At 38.7% G+C, this 17,190-nt stretch overlaps 2 protein-coding genes across 4 annotated transcripts; one reads left to right on the forward strand and one right to left on the reverse strand.

Moving 5' to 3' along the window:
- On the forward strand, window positions 1-12,259 carry LOC144635020 (acidic fibroblast growth factor intracellular-binding protein-like). Of its 2 annotated transcripts, XR_013567294.1 has the most exons (12): window positions 1-213; window positions 2,479-2,677; window positions 3,144-3,270; window positions 4,136-4,239; window positions 6,183-6,239; window positions 6,744-6,832; window positions 8,596-8,704; window positions 8,882-8,951; window positions 9,313-9,399; window positions 10,119-10,219; window positions 10,716-10,931; window positions 11,349-12,259. XR_013567294.1 is itself a non-coding variant. In XM_078494089.1 (11 exons), the coding sequence occupies exons 1-11, from the start codon at window positions 132-134 to the stop codon at window positions 10,798-10,800; spliced, it is 1,110 nt and encodes a 369-aa protein (XP_078350215.1). In that variant the 5' UTR covers window positions 1-131; the 3' UTR covers window positions 10,801-12,259. The 2 variants fall into 2 exon arrangements, 1 of the variants encoding a protein (XP_078350215.1); XM_078494089.1 differs by having other exon boundaries at window positions 10,716-12,259.
- A 243-nt stretch (window positions 12,260-12,502) lies between these two features.
- Window positions 12,503-16,781, reverse strand: LOC144635025 (uncharacterized protein y4fB-like). 2 transcript variants are annotated; one of them, XR_013567295.1, is made up of 4 exons: window positions 16,429-16,781; window positions 15,648-15,687; window positions 13,134-14,930; window positions 12,503-12,853 (listed from the first exon to the last, which is right to left on the reverse strand). XR_013567295.1 is itself a non-coding variant. In XM_078494093.1 (3 exons), exons 1-3 carry the CDS (start codon window positions 16,463-16,465, stop codon window positions 13,979-13,981), a joined length of 1,029 nt encoding a protein of 342 aa, XP_078350219.1. In that variant the 5' UTR covers window positions 16,466-16,781; the 3' UTR covers window positions 13,070-13,978. The 2 variants fall into 2 exon arrangements, 1 of the variants encoding a protein (XP_078350219.1); XM_078494093.1 differs by lacking the exon at window positions 12,503-12,853 and having other exon boundaries at window positions 13,070-14,930.
- Window positions 16,782-17,190: the final 409 nt, after the last annotated feature.

A 17,190-nucleotide genomic window follows, 5' to 3' on the forward strand; every position in this document is an offset into this window, starting at 1 on the left:
AAACATGGCGGAAAGGAAACGGAAAACAGGTGTTGAAGGGGAACATTTTGGTCGAGAATAACACACTTTTCAGTCCAGTATGCTAATGTTGGAAGCTGCATAACACTCATCAGCTGCTATTGAAATAAAAAATGGAGGACATAGATGTATTTTTCATGGACCCGACCTTCATCGACCTGCAAGTTTACACCTTGTGGTTGCAAGGTTTCTCCGGTGAGTTTATGGCTTCGCATTATATATTTTTGTAATCACGGCGTTAGTCTATAGTTTAATTAATTTCCTTCGCTGACGGCCTTTCTCGTTGTATCCAGATCGCGTTTTACTTTAAAAACGGTCGTTTTACTTTTGAATCAGAGTCGTTTTACCGTTTATCAGAGTTTAATCTCTTATATCCAATAACTTTCTTGATATTTCACATATTAGCTTTATACTTTACTTTCTCCATGTAGGCTTAAATCTTTTAAATTTATCAGGCATTGAAACCACTAGAAGACTTTCAGCTTTTAAAAAATAACATGCCAAAATATCCTCGAGGTAGGGATAATGGTAGTTTACTGTAGAACAAAAATTGCTTTTGGGTTCAAGTCTACAATCCTGGGCAAAACAAGTTGAGACAAGACAAAAGATAAAATAACATTTTTCCAGGTATCTTACATTTGCAGACAGCAGACTGCAGGTTTGCGAACTTTTACTCCAGTTAGCCTGACTAACACTCCGGTTCAGTAGCCTGTTTGTGGTTAGCTCTCAAAAATGGTAATGGTAACATGGTATTAACTGATATTACTCTTAGAGTAGTTTTCAATTGAGTGTCGTAAAACCAAAACCAAAGTAATTACTCTGGTTAATCACAAAGGACACAGACAATCCAGTGAACCAATAAAAACTCGAAGCAAATACATGTAGCTAGCACGAAGCGCGGGAAAACGTGCGCGAGCGAGTCACGATTGGTTTTGATTTTACTTGTGATTGGCTGAGAAAGTGGCGCGAGATTTTTAAACCAATCACTAAGCGTAGTAATGCAAAACCAAAGCAAATGCAATTTACTTTCGACACTCAAGTGAAAACCGCTCTAACGCCCGGCATAACAAGGTACATGTTTCCATAATTGTTTCTTCATCTTGCCATAGTTCAGAAACAACAAATGTTTCTGCTGTGGGGCAGAAGTAACCTGAGTATCAGGCCTTCCTAAGGGGAGGGGGAGGGTAGGGAAGGAAAGAGGAGAGGAAGGCCTGACACAAACGCATTGATTGGGTCATGTCAAACATCCAGATTCTGGATGTGGCGCTGATTGGGTAATTCACAATGGGCCCTGACGTCACACCACCGGAAATAAAAATTTCATAACGGCGTCTTCAATGAACTGATGTCCACGCGAACGAACAGTGAGCGAAAACTTCGCTCGACGTTATTCAGCGTTATTTCAGTGTATTTATGGAAGGCGACGAATTCAAAACGGCTCGTAAAGGCGCTCTACAGTTTTTCCTGGAATTAGACGTAATAGAGGACAGTAATTATGCCTCGAAAGCTGCTTGTGAAACGGAAAGTCGACGTCCTCGGAGTTTTAGCAAAATAAAGGTGACGGGCCTACGTTTGTGACATTTGTACCCTTGCCGTTCTGTGTTAAATTCGGTTTTTCGACGTAATTTGCTTTTCACTTCTTTCTGAGGGGCACTGTTTTATTTAGAGGCATTATGTATTAAATAGAGCCGTAAGATTGTGGCCAAGGAAGTGTCTAGTGGTCATTGCATAATTGTCTGCGCTGCGTGGTTTCCTGTTTGTTTCACACTTCTTTGCCACATGTTTTGCTAGCTTGTTTTTGCTCAATTCTATTTGTAAGATATACTTTAAACTCTCGAAATTTTCGCCGTGTAAGGACAAGATATATGTTCCGTGAAAACGTTGATTACTTGCATTTTATTGATGCCGGGATCGGCATTATAAATATTGTTGCAAGATGTATTGTGTCTTATCAGTTATATCTTGGTCCGGCCTCGTAAGTGACAACCGGAAATGAATTTGATTGGTTGACGCTTATCACGCCGTGAGGGGTGGAAGACTGGAATTAAAGCCTCTGTGTCAGGCTTTTCTTTCCGTCCGCGCTCCTTCCTTTTCCCCCTACCCCTTAGAAAAGCCTGATACTCAGGCTAGGGCAGAAGAAAATTTTGCTTCTTGTAAACAAAAGTTGATGCTGGAAACAATGCTTCCTTTGGGTTAAAACTGGCAAACATTTGGGAAACAAGCGTGCACAATGAGTTTTTATGGAAATGTTTCCTGGTTTTGCCAGGCCTTTAGTCTGCAGTCTGCAAATGTCAGACACAGTGATGAGAGGGAAATTGCAAGTTGAGCTTTGATATCAAATGTGGTGTGGAAGGCCAGTTCAGGTTTGAACAGTTTTGTGCAGGATTTTGGTATCTCTAATTTTAAAAAAAAAAAAACAGGAAGTAATTGTGGACAATTTAAATTTTTTAAATCTACCAGAAAATGAAGCAACTCAGAGACGAGATTGTGACGAGGTATTCAAAAACCATGGTGCATCTCATGCTATCATTACCAGTGATACTCATGACCAGTTTCGCTTGTTCTACATGCTGGAGCGCTTCCTGCAATCTCCACCAATGCTTGCCAAACAAATGCTGTTGCAGATTTCACCAGATGTTCAAGATTTGCTTATTGAAAAGTAAGGGCTAAATAATATTGTTTACTGGGTCTCATATGATTTGTACAAAATTCGGCAAAAGTCAGCTGATCAACTAAGTTAAGTATTATGTTTCTGCTTGTACTACAATATAAAGCAAATAAGGATTGTCCTATCAGATGTCTTGCCCTGCTAAAGAGAAAAAAGTAAATAGTTTTTTGTTTAGTACGAAGTAGAATACAGGTATTGCTTTTTTAATATGGTTTGTTCTGCTTTTAAGAATGTTTAGTTGCATAAAATATCCATACCTCCACCATGGAAGGGGTTTTTTGGAAAAAGAACCCCCCACCCCTCTGGAAATTCCAGTTAAATTTCATACATTTCTTTAAAATTTTTGGTCTTTGAGACCCCCCACCCCCCAGGAAATTTCCAATCCCTTCTGTGGGGGGAATATGGATATTTTCTAGAACTATGTCGTTATGATATCTTTTTCTTGCCTTGTCCTTAGGTATTATCAGTTTGACAAGGAGGTAGTGCGGGAACTTTTAGGTAAAAAGCTGACTGGACGTTTGAGGAAAGACTTGGATGACATCAGTGAGAAGACAAATATTCCCCTCAAGAGTTGTCGCAGACAAGTGCGTTGTTAGAGTCAGATTTACTTAATGTTCAAAAGAGAGGGTTCAACAACAAGGGAGATGGGGGGGGGGGGGGTAAGCCAAGGCTCCTCCTCTAATTCTGGCACTGGTCATAATAATATTGTTGTTTAATGGTTGAAATGATTTGGATTCAAGCAAGCCCTGGCCAGGGTTGTTGTGGTGAGTTCTTGGGCAAGAGGTTTAAATTGGAAAGTGTAGGCCACTTTGGGAACTGGTAGAAAATCTTGCAAGGTCTTACATGAATGACTCACTACCCTTCGAAAGAAAATAGAACAAACAACAGGAACAATCGATTCCGTACCTCCCAATACAAAAAAGAAATATAGCAACTGCTACACTTGAGGATCATTAGAATTACAAGCTTACGAAAGCTGCTGCACTACTACTGCGACCACTTTAGGCTCAATTGTCTTTAAGTTTACCATACAATTGTTTCAGCACTATTGAACTCCAGATCTAGATTGAGTAGTCTTGGTGTGTGCTCTGGCCAGAGTCATTGTGGTATGACCTTGGACACACCAGCAAATTTAATGCTGGGGCCAGGTAACCCTACAATGGACTAGCATAGTTACTTACCGGTATAATTTGCTACAGAAACCAGGATAAGCCCTGGTGCCTGTTGGTAACGTTGGCATCATACAGACTTAACCTTTTGTTAGTAGTATGTTTCACCACTGCAACAAGTCTCCATACACGTGTAAATGGAAAAAATAAAGAGTGGATTAAATTGTTCCTGGGTACGTCAATTCTTTCCAAGACTTGCCCTTGATATACACCAAATTATCTATTGTCATCCGGCAGTTTTCTTAGCATTTGCTCTTTTATTTCAATCTACTGTTATTAGTTTGACAATGTGAAAAATGTGCTGAGAACAATAGAAGAGAATGAGGGAGGAGGGCTTGCTGACACTGTAAAGAAGCTCTTTCTGCTACCAGATACTTTGGCAAGGTAATTTACATGTACATGTATGTTAAAAAGAATAAATGAAGGAGCTAGAGCAAAAACAACACATTGAATTTCGGCTAAATTTAAAATTGTCACAAACAGCTCCAGATTTCGCACGCAAGTTCGTTTACGTGTGCTAAACATTGATCTGTATTCAAATTTGCTGGATCTAGCTTCATTGCTTAGAAATTACGTATGCAAAGAACAAAGGCGTTATGCAAAGCTTACGTTCTCCACAGTCAGCCAGCAGTATGAGTTTTTCGACACTTTGTGAGTAAATCTTTCCTTCTAGCATAATTTAACTGTCTGGGGAGGTTGAAAAATGTTTCAGAGCCATGCCACTAGTATAAAGTGGCAACACTACCAGCAAACATATTCAATTAATCAGTCTATCACAACAATCAATCTTTTTTTCATTTATACCTCAAATTAGAGCTAACAGTAACAGATTAAAATAGTCTTGCCCAAAACAACAAAAATTAGCTAACCGCAAGCAGACTGCAGTGAAAGCTAGCCGCAAGCAAACTGGCGTGAAAGCTTACTGCACTAAAAACGTGATCTAAGTGTCAAGGCTGACTCTGATCCTAAACTTAACTTGAAACCTTAACCCTAATCCCTTGGGGTTAGGGTTAAGCTTTTTTTTTTGCGTTAGGGCTAGGCTTTTGCGTTAGTGCTAAGTCTGTAACCCTAATCTGAAACTCTAACCCCGACCCTACGGCCTTCGGGTTACCTTTTGCATTAGGGCTAGGACTGTAACCCTAAAAAAATAGCTGACTTTGTTTTGAGGGACAAAAGGTTTCCTTTGTTTATCGTTTGTAAACAAACTTGCATGCGAAATCTGGAGCTGTTTGTGACAATTTTAAATTTAGCCGAAATTTGATGTGTTGTTTTTGCTCTAGCTCCTTCAAATATTAGTCATGTTTACTAAGTGTCTCTTTATATGAGCCTCATTGACCGGGCTGGCCCAGTTTTCGAGATCAAACTTCACTCCTATTTCCTTAGTAAAATTTTTGATGTGTTCAGTTCATATGAGAAGGCTGGCCAGCTCGGTTACCGAGATCTTGGTTGTAGAAACTGAGATCTTTGCAACCGGGATGGAAATTTTCCCATATGAACACTCCAGCCCAGTGCCTGTTATGAACCTTTTTTTTGAGAAAATAGCACCGCTTAAATTGCAGCTGGGCGGTCAAAAAGGGATAATTTTGCCTTGTATGTATTTCCACTTTAAAAGTATACAAATTTGCTTTATTAACTGAAGTTGCAAGTGTTGATAAGGCTACTATAGTCACAAATGATGCAACTTTATGTGTTGCTATTTTGGTTTGTGTCTTGAAGTTCATCCCAGTCAACTGGGCTGAAATTTTTCATATGAACAGAGGACAAAACGCGTCCTGGTAACAAAGACAGCCAGTGGAAGAGTCTCTTAGTGGATATACCGGGATATTGATTCAGACTTACTGAGTCATAGAGATCGACATACATGTATACCCAACATCAGTTGGTAAATATGGGTTAGTACATGTAGGTCTACAAACCAAGTTGCTAGTAGTGCTGGCAATCAATTAAGATTCATAATCCATGGGTCATTGAAAATAATCCTGTTGCCCTGACTGATCCAAATGAGACTGCAAAAAAAGTAATGTATATTCAGTGGCAGATCTAGGCGAGGGGCCTGTGGGGTAGGGAACTCCACCTTAATTTTGGCCAAATGAAGGCCGTAAGACCAAGAAAAATTATTTTCAAGAGTGGTACCCTTTATTCCAGGGCCTGAATGATTGGGTTCCCAACTCATCTGAAGGTCTGGAATTGCCACTGATATTGGCAGGCTAGTAAATCAGATAGTTCAAGGAATCAGATTGATGAGATCCTACTGGTTCACCTAACAATACTTGAAAAGGCTGGAACATAAAATTATAATAAAAAAATTGCATTGTTTTCTTTGACAGACAATACGCCTGTATATGTTTCATGGCTATCAATAAGATTGAAACAGGAAAGAAAAGGTAAGTGTTAACACAACACTGTATATGTATTTGCTCTGAACAGGTTGCACCCAACAACACCCCTAATTTTATATTAATTTGGAAGCTTCAATTTTGGTAACGAGAGAAGAGATGTCAGTTGTTAACTTTGAAGTTCCACTGAGGAGTTCCATTATAATATTTGGTAACACAAAGACCAGCATATACAGTTTAAACATTGTTGTTGGCCTGGTTTTTGAGATAAAACTAGCTAGTGATTTTTCACAGAGAGAACAAGAGCGAATAAGATTGGATTTGCATGATTTTTCCAAGACATGCACAGATAAAGGTCTACTGACTACACATTTGTCAAGCTTCTTTTTAGTTTCCGTAAAATAGTAAAAATTAATTTTTATTTTAAACAAAACTTGAGCTATATGTTTGCATTTCTATTGGCACATTAATTAATATGTTTTTTTCTTCTTCACACTTTTCAAATTAGTGATAAATTGTGTGACTTTCCCCCTTTATTTTGTTATCCGATAGGTTGTCCTACCTGACATTTGATGACCTTGTGTTCTGCGCAGAGCAGATGTTAGACCACTGGACTGTAGGATCAGTTGAAGGCTCTAGTGGTTAGTTGCATCTCTGCTGATCACCTTCAAATTTCTCCTTACAATCATCATTACTTTGTCTTACAGACAGGTGTTAAGAATAATTAATCAACTTAGGGTTGTGTGACTTGCATTTTCATGCTCAAACTTTGCAAATTGGTTGTTGAAATAAAAACGTGGGGTCCTGGTAATCGTTTAGGAGTAGGAGGACCTTAAATATACCCTATAATTCCTTACAATATCAGCAAATTTAATTAAACTATCACCATATATTATTACGAGTATTGGCTAAGTTCACATTTTCGTTTATTATTTTATAATTTCTGCAATGGAAATTTGTTCATATTCATTTTACAGAAAGAAGGTGATTGCTAGACTCAGAAAAAAAAAATGATAGGTCCCGGTAATCTATTTCTTAATACTTGATGACCAATAAATTTTAAAGTATATTAAAGAATAGAATTTGAACTTATGGCCTGTACATGTATTATGAAATGACATATAATTAAATATTTTCTTAAAATCTTTATTCTTTAATAACCTCTTTCAATGATTCTTCTCTTAACTGACAAGTTTAACTCTAACTAGTTATTAAATAATTATAACTGTTTGTTTTTAACTGTGTGCAATGTAACCTCTCTATAAAATGTACCCCTTCTATGACCTCTAATGATGTCTTTAACTAACCTATAACCTTTCACTAACCTTTCACAGCTTCTCGTCCACAATCCTTTCACAAGTTCATCATCTGTAAGCATCATTTTTTAAAGAGTAATAATTAACAATTCTTATTGACAAATTTTCTTTTCTGCTTACTGCTTAAAAACACACCTTTTGGAATTCAGTTCCTACCAAAGTGACATAATTGTTAAACAGTTTAAAATTCCACAGAGGAACGGAAAAAGTATTCATGTCACTTTACTGATAATTATTTTGTAAAACTCTCTGTACAAAATTTAAAAATATTACTGGGTATAAATCATGAATCATGCCAGTCTTACACAGCATTTCATCCTGGCAATGCTCAACAAGTTTACCAAAGGAAAAAGGTCTTTGAAAAGTCCACTGGCCTAGCCTCCTACGCAGACGTCCTTTGGGCTTGTCACGCATTTCTCCCCAACGCGTGACGAGCCCAAAGAACGTCTGCGTAGGAGGCTACCACTGGTCAGGACAAAATGCTGCATCAGAAGAAAGACAAGCCATGATTCAAAACCAGGCTCAACTTTTATTACCAGCATTTTATTGCTGACAAATACCAAAACTTTAATACAACAGTTAACTGTAAATTAAGATTATAAATTACTAGCTGCTTGAAGACTTAAAAAAATAACCTGATCTTAAGACAACATGGGTCAAGGCCAGGTAAGGTAAAATCAGAACCTATTGGCTGAATGGCATCACCTATTGGCATGTCCTAGCTAAAAGTATTACCTTTTCCCCTGGATGAAATGCTATTTCATTAGAGGCACTGCAGGAGGTGTCGTCTACTGTAGAGGGCCTTGCAAGGGGCGGAGGTAGGGAGGAGGGGACCATGTTCCCAAGTTCCCCCCAAAAATGTCCCTCGTGTTCCTTTGCTCCCTTTAAGTATTTTGTTGATTTTTATCATCCGTGTTCCCTTATTTTCCTTTTGTTCCCAATTATTTTAATTAGTCGTTTTTCCTTGTTCCCTGAAACCCTGTGGGGAGCCTCACTGTCAATTCCAGGGAGCTATCTTTTAGGATGAAACTTGGTTGTTTGACGTCCAAAGTTCTTATTTTGTTTTGTTTTTTTAATTTGTTTTGTAGCTGCAGATGTAGGAGATACTGGTGCTGAATTTGACAGGGTTTTCCTTCAAGAGCTGAGAGATCTGAAGGTGTTTGTTAATGACAGAGAGATCGTGGAGGAACACAAAAGGTTTATATAGTTTTGTTATCTAAAATCACAGACATGAATTCTTATATATTGTGCTTCGCGATGTACTATAACCAATTTCCCAATTGGACAGGAGAGGCATAATAATGAGACACGCCTAAGTAATTGAGAAATTAATTTCATTGACATATGTTAATTTTATGTTATATGTTTTTTCAGTTTGGTTTGCAGTGATATTGCCAAACGGTTTACCAAAAAGCTTGCAAAGTCTGTGGAATCAAATTTTAAGGTACAGTGAATCAAATGACAAAGTAGAATCTGCTATGTTATTGTACCTTAAGCACTGGTTTAACTGTCTCAAATCCTTTGCCCTCTTAAGCTGAAACCTGTTCCTCTTGGATTTGTTCACAGTAATTCCCTATGGGCTATCTTTGAATTCCAGCTTTCAGAAACAAATGTTTGTTTCCCTGATTTCTGAGGATTACTGAAATCAGGTTCATAAAATTGTCATGCAGTTTCTGAGCTTATGCATTACAGTAGCCCTGTTGTGTCAGTCAGGTACAATAATTGATTATGATCATTGTAGTATGATTAAATGCAATGTCCATGGTAATTTATTGTAATTTTTCCTTTTATTTGGTTATCTCTAGAATCTATGCAGAGCTCTACTTAATATTGCTGCTGGTCTAATTCATAGTAAAGAAGTAAAGGATGTTTTGAGTGACTTTGTGGAAAAGGTATTCTTCAATCAGCATATTGTTTCAAGCTAACTAGTCTTATCTCCAGGCAGATCAGTTAACTGCCATTGTATATCGGGGTTTTTAGAATTGCATACTGTTATTCTCTAAAGTCATTTGCATATACTTTATTATGCATGCAAGTCATAAGTCCGGTGGAAATGGCTAATTAACCCCATAACTCTCTCCCATTGGTGTAGCGGTGCAATATTAACCGTTACCTTCAAGGCACGCCACCTTTTAGGTCTTTCAACAGTAAAACACCAAAATTACAGTTCAAATGTCGCGCCCCGCCCTTCCTCCCTTAGCGATCGGTGTTTGGTGCATCATCTTCCAGCGGAGCGTTTATTTTGTGTTCAGGCGTACTTACCCTGTTTTTGTATCTTGTGCGTTTGCTGTTGACCACTTTGTTTCCCAAAGAAAAAAACCTCCCGCTCCGCCGGTGACACTCTGTGTCACCTATGGCTTCACCGGAGTGTCGCTCTCCATATCGTAACCATATAACAATGACAGCAGAAATAATAATAAACAACATTTACATTACATTCTTTGTATAAAAAAATAGAAAAAAAAAAGAAGAAGACCATTTTATTCGAAAACTTGCAGGAACTCCAATGTGAGTAAAACTCAGACATTAAAGGGAGTTCACGTGTTACCATCCTGACGTTATCTTTGTTTAATCCTTACTTAGATTGTTTTTTATTATTGTTTTGCAACAGTTCATCGAGCCCTGCAAGCAGCTTGACTGGGATTCCAAAGAGACGGAGATATTTCTTGGTTCTTTAGTGGACACATGTGGCAAATTGGATTCCTTGCACAGGTATGCTGGTACTATTACTTGGACAGGAATTTCTAGTTGTACTCATTTCTAATACGGCTCTCATTTGTTTCCTGCAAAATTATTGTTCTCACTTTAAAGGGACTGTGTCACGGATTTTAGCCAAATTTAGGCATGGGAAATGAGCATCGAATTCCACGAAAATTAATAGAAAAATAACCTCTTAAAACAGTGAAGGAACATTTCAATAACACAGCAAATACAAAAGAAGGTACGGATGGCAAAAAGTGACGAAGATTGAAACGGATTGCGATATGGTTTTTGAAATGTTGTTGGGCAGAACAGTTTCAAAGTTAATCTCGTTTGTTTGTAACTTTAAATTAAAATGCCCGGGAGACAAATTTGATTGCAATGGAGCTATAGTTTTGTCATTTAGATCCAGAGAAGTAATTTCTTTTCAAAAAGTAAGTTTCAAACTTTACTCAGCCGCGACACAGTTCCTTTAATCTTATGGCCGTTTTTTTTTTTAACTTCACAGAAGCAATCTAGAACGCTTGATTCCTGTGTATTCGCGTTACATGACCGTCTCACAGAAGTGCATAGTGAGAATGTACCATGATTGAGTGACAAAGTGAAAGGAATTCAATGACTTTCTATCGTGAAGCCAAGAGAGAGGGCCTTGCCTAGCAACTTGTGTCGTGTTCTCACCTCTGCAAGGCTCTTCACTGTTAACACAGTGCCTCTCACGCCCGATGTATACAGCTACTAGTCGAGAAAGGTTGTCGGAAAAAAGCACAAAAGTGCACGCGACAAGACCGAAAGGAAGTATGGGTAGAGGTAGAGAGCTACTGCACGTGCTGAATACTAATAAGATGGCGACATGACAAACGCGAATTTGCACGTTTTCTTCCCACCAGACAAGTGGAAACAAGGTACTTTTAGCCACGCTGAATTTTAGAAGAATTTTCAAAACTCAAAGACATGCGATAGTAAAAGTAAAGCTACAGAAAAAGGCTTCCTGAGAGGAAAGAACAAAATCTTCACGTGCAAAAATACAAACTTGTACATTTCCTCTAGGCCAATATGCAAAATTTAAGAAAATACCCAGACCACTTTTCGGTCTTGTCGCGTGCACTTTCGTGCTTTTTTTCGACAACGTTTCTCGAATTAGCTGTAGACCTTTCCCGCGTTCCAACGAACACTGTTGCCGAGTCGAGGCTAGGCTGGCCAAAATACAAGAAATGTATGAAAATGCCCACTCCAACCTCGTTCTGGTGCTATTGTTGACCATTGTTCGTACGCGCTAAGTAAAGAGGAATGCGGGAAAGGTCTATTAATGCAGGTTATTCGGTGCTTTGGATGAATTGCAATAAGGGTGAAGAAGGGAAATGAGGCTAGGAACTGAGTCGTGGAAAGAGGGAGAAGCTACTACTGACCAAAGAAAGGCCTGCTTGGAAGAACAGGATTGAAGTTCCTCTTCTCTCAATGAGGGGTGAATGGACTTGTAAAGGGTGAACTTGCACTAGAATAATATTCCATGTATTCCTAGCCGTTTCGTGCTTTAGGAACAGGTCTGTCCGATAGAGCAGTTTTCAATTGAGTGTCGTAAAACCAAAACCAATGTAATTACTTTGGCCAATCACAAAAGACACGGACAATCCAGTGAACCAATCAAAACTCGAAGCAAATACATGTAGCCGGCACGAAGCGCGGGAAAACGTGCACGAGCGAGTCACGATTGGTTTTGGTTTTAGTTCTGATTGGCTGAGAAAGTGGCGCGAGATTTTTAAGCCAATCACTAAGCGTAGCAATGCAAAACCAAAGCAAACGCAATTTACTTTCGACACTCAAGTGAAAACCGCTCTAATCTCGCGAAGCTAAGATTGCCTACTAGGCGCCTTGCAGAAACCTCTAACGTGACCTTGCTTAGCAGAAAATAGAGTCATGGTTCGAAATGGTTAGCCAGAAATGGAAAGAGCGTGATTAAATTAGTAGGATTGACAATTTTATGACCATTGATCATGCCCAAATGTAAATTGTACATATGGAATAAAGTTGCTGGGAAGAAAGTTCTGTCATCAATATCCAGCATGCAAATCTTTAAATGTTTTCAAACTTTGAAAAACATCAAAGGTCTTTCATCACGCTCTTTTAATTTCCGAAATTTAGTTTTTCCACGACCATTTTGTAGTGATTAATGTTATGGGCACGTGAATTCTGCAAAGGACTTTAATAGGTCCTGTGGATTGTGAATATGTAATTGTCATATAGACATGACTGAACTATCTGGAAAACAAAGCCATAACTATGTGGGGATGCCTATACTCCTTGACCACAAACGGCGTTACACTGCTGTACGAGAATTGATGTCCATGTACTAAGGTATATGTTTTTAACAGGACTGAATGTGCCTGTATTATATGAAGCACTGAGTGCCTCTCACAACTCTTTGTAATGATGATGTTGAAAGAATAGAAGATTGATCTGAAAAGCTTATAATTATTCAAATGTGGTCTGTAAGGCCAAACACGCACAAAAAAGAACAATACAGCTGTTTGTTGCGTTAATTAATAGTTTAATAATAATACAATATAACAATTTTTTACAGTATTCGTTCTTGACGTCTTTAAATCTAACTCAGTCAACTTTTAGTTTAAGATTAAAAAAAGCCTGTACCTTATTGTTACTTATTTTCGCGGGCACTTAATTTCGCGAAAATGGAACAGGAATATTTCGCGAGACTTAATTTTCGCGATTTGGCCAAAAATACGTAATTAGCATAAAAAATACAATAGAACTCGTTTAGAATTAATTTTCGCGGGTCTTTAATTTCGCGATTTTTTGAAAATCGCGAAATTTAAGTCCCGCGAAAATAAGTAACAATAAGGTAGTTCAAACGGGCTGTACTATAATTCTGCATTTCCAGTGAAATAGCGCTAAGTTTAAAATTGCTGACTTAGGACCTCAAAAGGCTAGGAAAATTGCCGATCATAAAAACGCATTGATAACAAAATACCCAGCTTAGAAAGTAATCGCTATGTAATGTTAAAAAAATTAGTTATCGACAAACAACAAAAAAAGATTTTTCTTTTCAAAAGTTAAAAAACTAAAACTATTTTGTTGTCGATAACAAACGCGACATTCAGTTTAATAACGACAAGCCTTGTGTTTTAGTCTGGGTGGCAGTCACCGACAAACACGCCACTTTCAGGATTATCTTAGGTGCCAGCGGTTTTGATTTTGTACAAACAAACATGCGTAGTAAACACTAGTTACCAAACCTTCGCAGTAATCTCGCTGTTTGTTCAGATGTCGAATAACAGAATTTGACGTCGACAACACAATTCTGAGCACAACACTAGCAATCGGATATCTTAATTCAAAACAGCGAGACTGCATGCGTTCTATGCTAAAAAAAAGCATCTCAAAGGAGGATATGTAGTTTTACAAAAAAAAATTGTTTCCTAAAGTCTTTCTATGATTTCAAGTGTTCTCGATTTGAGGAATCTTATTAGGGAGAATCACGGTCGTGTAAAAGTGGTTTTCAATTGAGTGTCGTAAATTAAAACCAAAACCAAAGTAATCGTTCTGGCCAATCACAAGCCGAGACAGACAATCCAGTGAACCAATCAAAACTGGACGTATGTACATGCTGCCCACGCGAAGCGCGGGAAAACGAGTGTGAGCAATCCGCAGTTGGTTTTGGTTTCACTTCTGATTGGTTAAAAAAATGACGCGAGATTTATTAAAACCAATCACTAAGCGATATGGTTGTATATCAAACAAAATTACAGAGTAAAATCACATGTTTCCTCCAAATAATTCTCCAAGTTCTTCTTGGTCGTAGGAGTCGTTTTTCGCAAGCTCAGTTTTTACCCAGTCGATAACAACACCAATCTTGAGACCCTCATTAGCAATGTACTTGAACCCTTTGGACTTGCGTTTGTCATGGACAGAAAGAGCGCACTGATGGATGCCTATTAAGTTCCACATGTCGTCAAAACAGGGACCCCCGGATGACCCATCGTCGGTATCTGCAGTGTAGCGCAGGAACGGAAGATTATATTCACAATTGTTCTTCTTCAGCGATGAGAACAAACCTCGCTTTTTAGCAACCGAACGATGTGCTTTGTAGCGGTGATGCTCAATAAAGGATTTGTCGAAGAGCTTCAGGTAGCTATCGTCTGCGTGCAGGATTTGATTTTCGCGTAGAACCACCATTTGTTTTTTGTCCTGAGGGAACTGGATTATGTTCACGTGCGTGCCTGGTTTTTCTGAGGTGATCACCCTTTCGCAGTAACCGATGTCACTTAGGCTGGAATTTCCGTCAATGGATCTCTCAGATACAGCGATCAAAGCGATGTCGAGAGTGTCATCTGGATGAGCTAGGAAGAACCTCTCTGGTTCAAGCTTGAAGATTTCCTCTGTCATATGGTACACGCTACTGCTAGGATTGACTCTTTCAAATATCACCTTGCCCCTCTTACAAGTCTTAAAAACGTGTAAGGCAGTGAGAAGGAGCCGTTTGGAGACCATGGTGCCCGTCCCTTGTCCGCCATTCTGCAGGTGGATTTTCCCGATGAACCTACTGGTTTTAAACCCGTCATACAGGAAGCGGTTGCTCTGCAGCTCTCCACTGAACAGGGCTTCTTCTTTCAGCACGTCTTGCTTACATTCCGTGATCCAATCCCACAGTCCACTGAAAATTCCCTCGTGTGCTTCGTGGAAACGATGTTCGCTCGATTTTTTGTGCCTAAAAGTAGAACAAGAAAGTTGTTTTTAAAGGGGAAGTATCAGAAACCTTAAAATAATGGCCCAGATTTTTTTTTATAAATTTAATACCACCCAGTGTACTAAAACTGTCGACGAGTGTCTCTGGCCATAGATGGAATGGGTCGAAATGAATTACAACTTAAAAAAGTCACTCCGACATTTTCAAGTGCTCGCATTCTTGTTTTCAACTGAGCCTGCGTAGCAGGCGCCGTAGTTTCGAGCGCGCGTATGGGAAACGCGAAAGGCGCGAGGGGGCCACGCGAGGATAAAAATCGCGCACTCTTTTAAACGCGCTAAAAAAAGGTACACAGACGCCTGCTACACGGGCTAGTTTTCAAAATGCGCTAGAAACAATCTCGCGCCTTTCAAATTCCCAAAAACTACTAAAAATAACTACACAGGCACGTTCTACGCAGGCTACCTTTTTCAAGAAATTCAAAATTTGAAAACAAGTTAAGGTAATTAAGAAGAAAAAAATAATAGAAATCCTTGTGATACTTCCCTTTTAAAACGTATTACAGTCAAGCTCACCTCCCATAAAAGACACTTTACTTACAGTAGGGCCTCTTTATATGGAGAAACCCTAACCTCCACCTCCCTCATCCCCCCACCCCACCCCCCGCGCTTGTGCCGCGGTCCGACGGTTAATTAATTTTTCAGCTCAATGATGAACATGTTTGAACACGGCGTAACTTACCTTAAAATCGCATCAATTTGATCCTGATCAGTGTGAGCTCCTAGACAAAATGTATTTATGATGATGAAAATTAAAAAGGTTATATGGAGAAACTTAAGTTTCTTTAGAACGTCTTTGATTTAAAAATAGCAGGCATTGACCTTGAATTCGATGACGTCACCAGACCACGCCGAATCGCGTTACTTCCCAAAAAACAACTCATCACGCAACCGAACTTAATCACGCGAAGGTTAATATCCTTCCGCCGTTCTTACCTCGTATGAAACTTGATTTCAACTTAAACGCTGTGTACGTATTTACGTAAACCGTAAACTTTTGGGAAGGTAATTACTCGTTTTTGACCACATTTTGGACGAGAATGCAGCAATACGAGAAGGACAATCGACTGCTCGACATAAATCATCTAAATATCTTTTTTGAACGCGAGATCGACAAAGTCGATTATGTTCTGCTTTTTGATGCTTTTTAATCGATTTGAGATTTGAAAGATTGCTTTTAAAAGCAGCATTTTATATTCTTAAATTCCGAGATGCGCGACCCTTCCAAATTGATTTCTTGAATTGACGATCAACAGGATCAAAGACTTCAGTGTGTACATTCAAAACAACAAATGTCTTGTGTACGTATAGCCGTTTATATTAATAGTATAAATGGCGCTAAAACAGTCTAAAATGAAGCTTGAAGCGAAACTCAAGCCCTTGAAAACATGTCGTTAAACAACTTTTGATGTGTACAGAGATTACGTTTGTAGACTTTTGAATGAAATATGAATAAAAATTACCTTGGTTTGCTTTTGAAGACTCGTTGGGATTCGGCATTGTAACAGCCAACTGTGTAAGTACAGTCTCTCTTCAGCTGTATCTTGGAATTTACGTATCAATCGGCGAAAGATTCAAAGACTGGAGATATGCAATACGCTTCTACGCCGTCGTCTCTTATAACAATTATTTTATCAATGACCCGATTGTATGCGGGAATTTTTCGGGGAAGCCCCGATTTCGGGGGAAGCCCCAGTTTTCCAAGAATAGCCGTGATATAAACGGTCTGAAGTTCCCGTTGTTCTTGGCAATAATTTCCGGAAATGATTCTTTGTATGCGAAATGCAGTTTCTCCGTTAAAACAGTGCGTATCTTTGCAATTATTTTATAGTTTGCAATCTTTGTTCCTTTGTTACACCCTCGCGTGACTGACTAGTTTGATCACGTAACTATCTGGAACTCTTAAGTCCCCATTTCGAGGCGGAAGTGATATCGAATAATCTGAAACAACACCTGATCCAGCAATTGATCATAACAGAACTTCAAACTCAATTTGGTTCAGTATTTCCTATACCTAGGGAATCGGACTGTTTAATTTTCGTTCTCGGTATTTTAGTGGTAATTTGTGCATTTGGTCGTTCTTGTTCAGTTTCTGCCTGTATTCTGTCGCAGGTCTGTATTAAATTTGCCAAAGTTGATTTGTGGGTTCGAAATGGCTAAAAAAGAAAAAAAAAACTGACTATAAGATTTGATTGGTAAGTCTCTTATTAATTTAAAACTCCTCT

The sequence above is a fragment of the Oculina patagonica genome, chromosome 13 (assembly GCF_052425735.1).
Source record: "Oculina patagonica isolate OP01 chromosome 13, crgOcupat, whole genome shotgun sequence".
NCBI lineage: Eukaryota > Metazoa > Cnidaria > Anthozoa > Scleractinia > Oculinidae > Oculina > Oculina patagonica.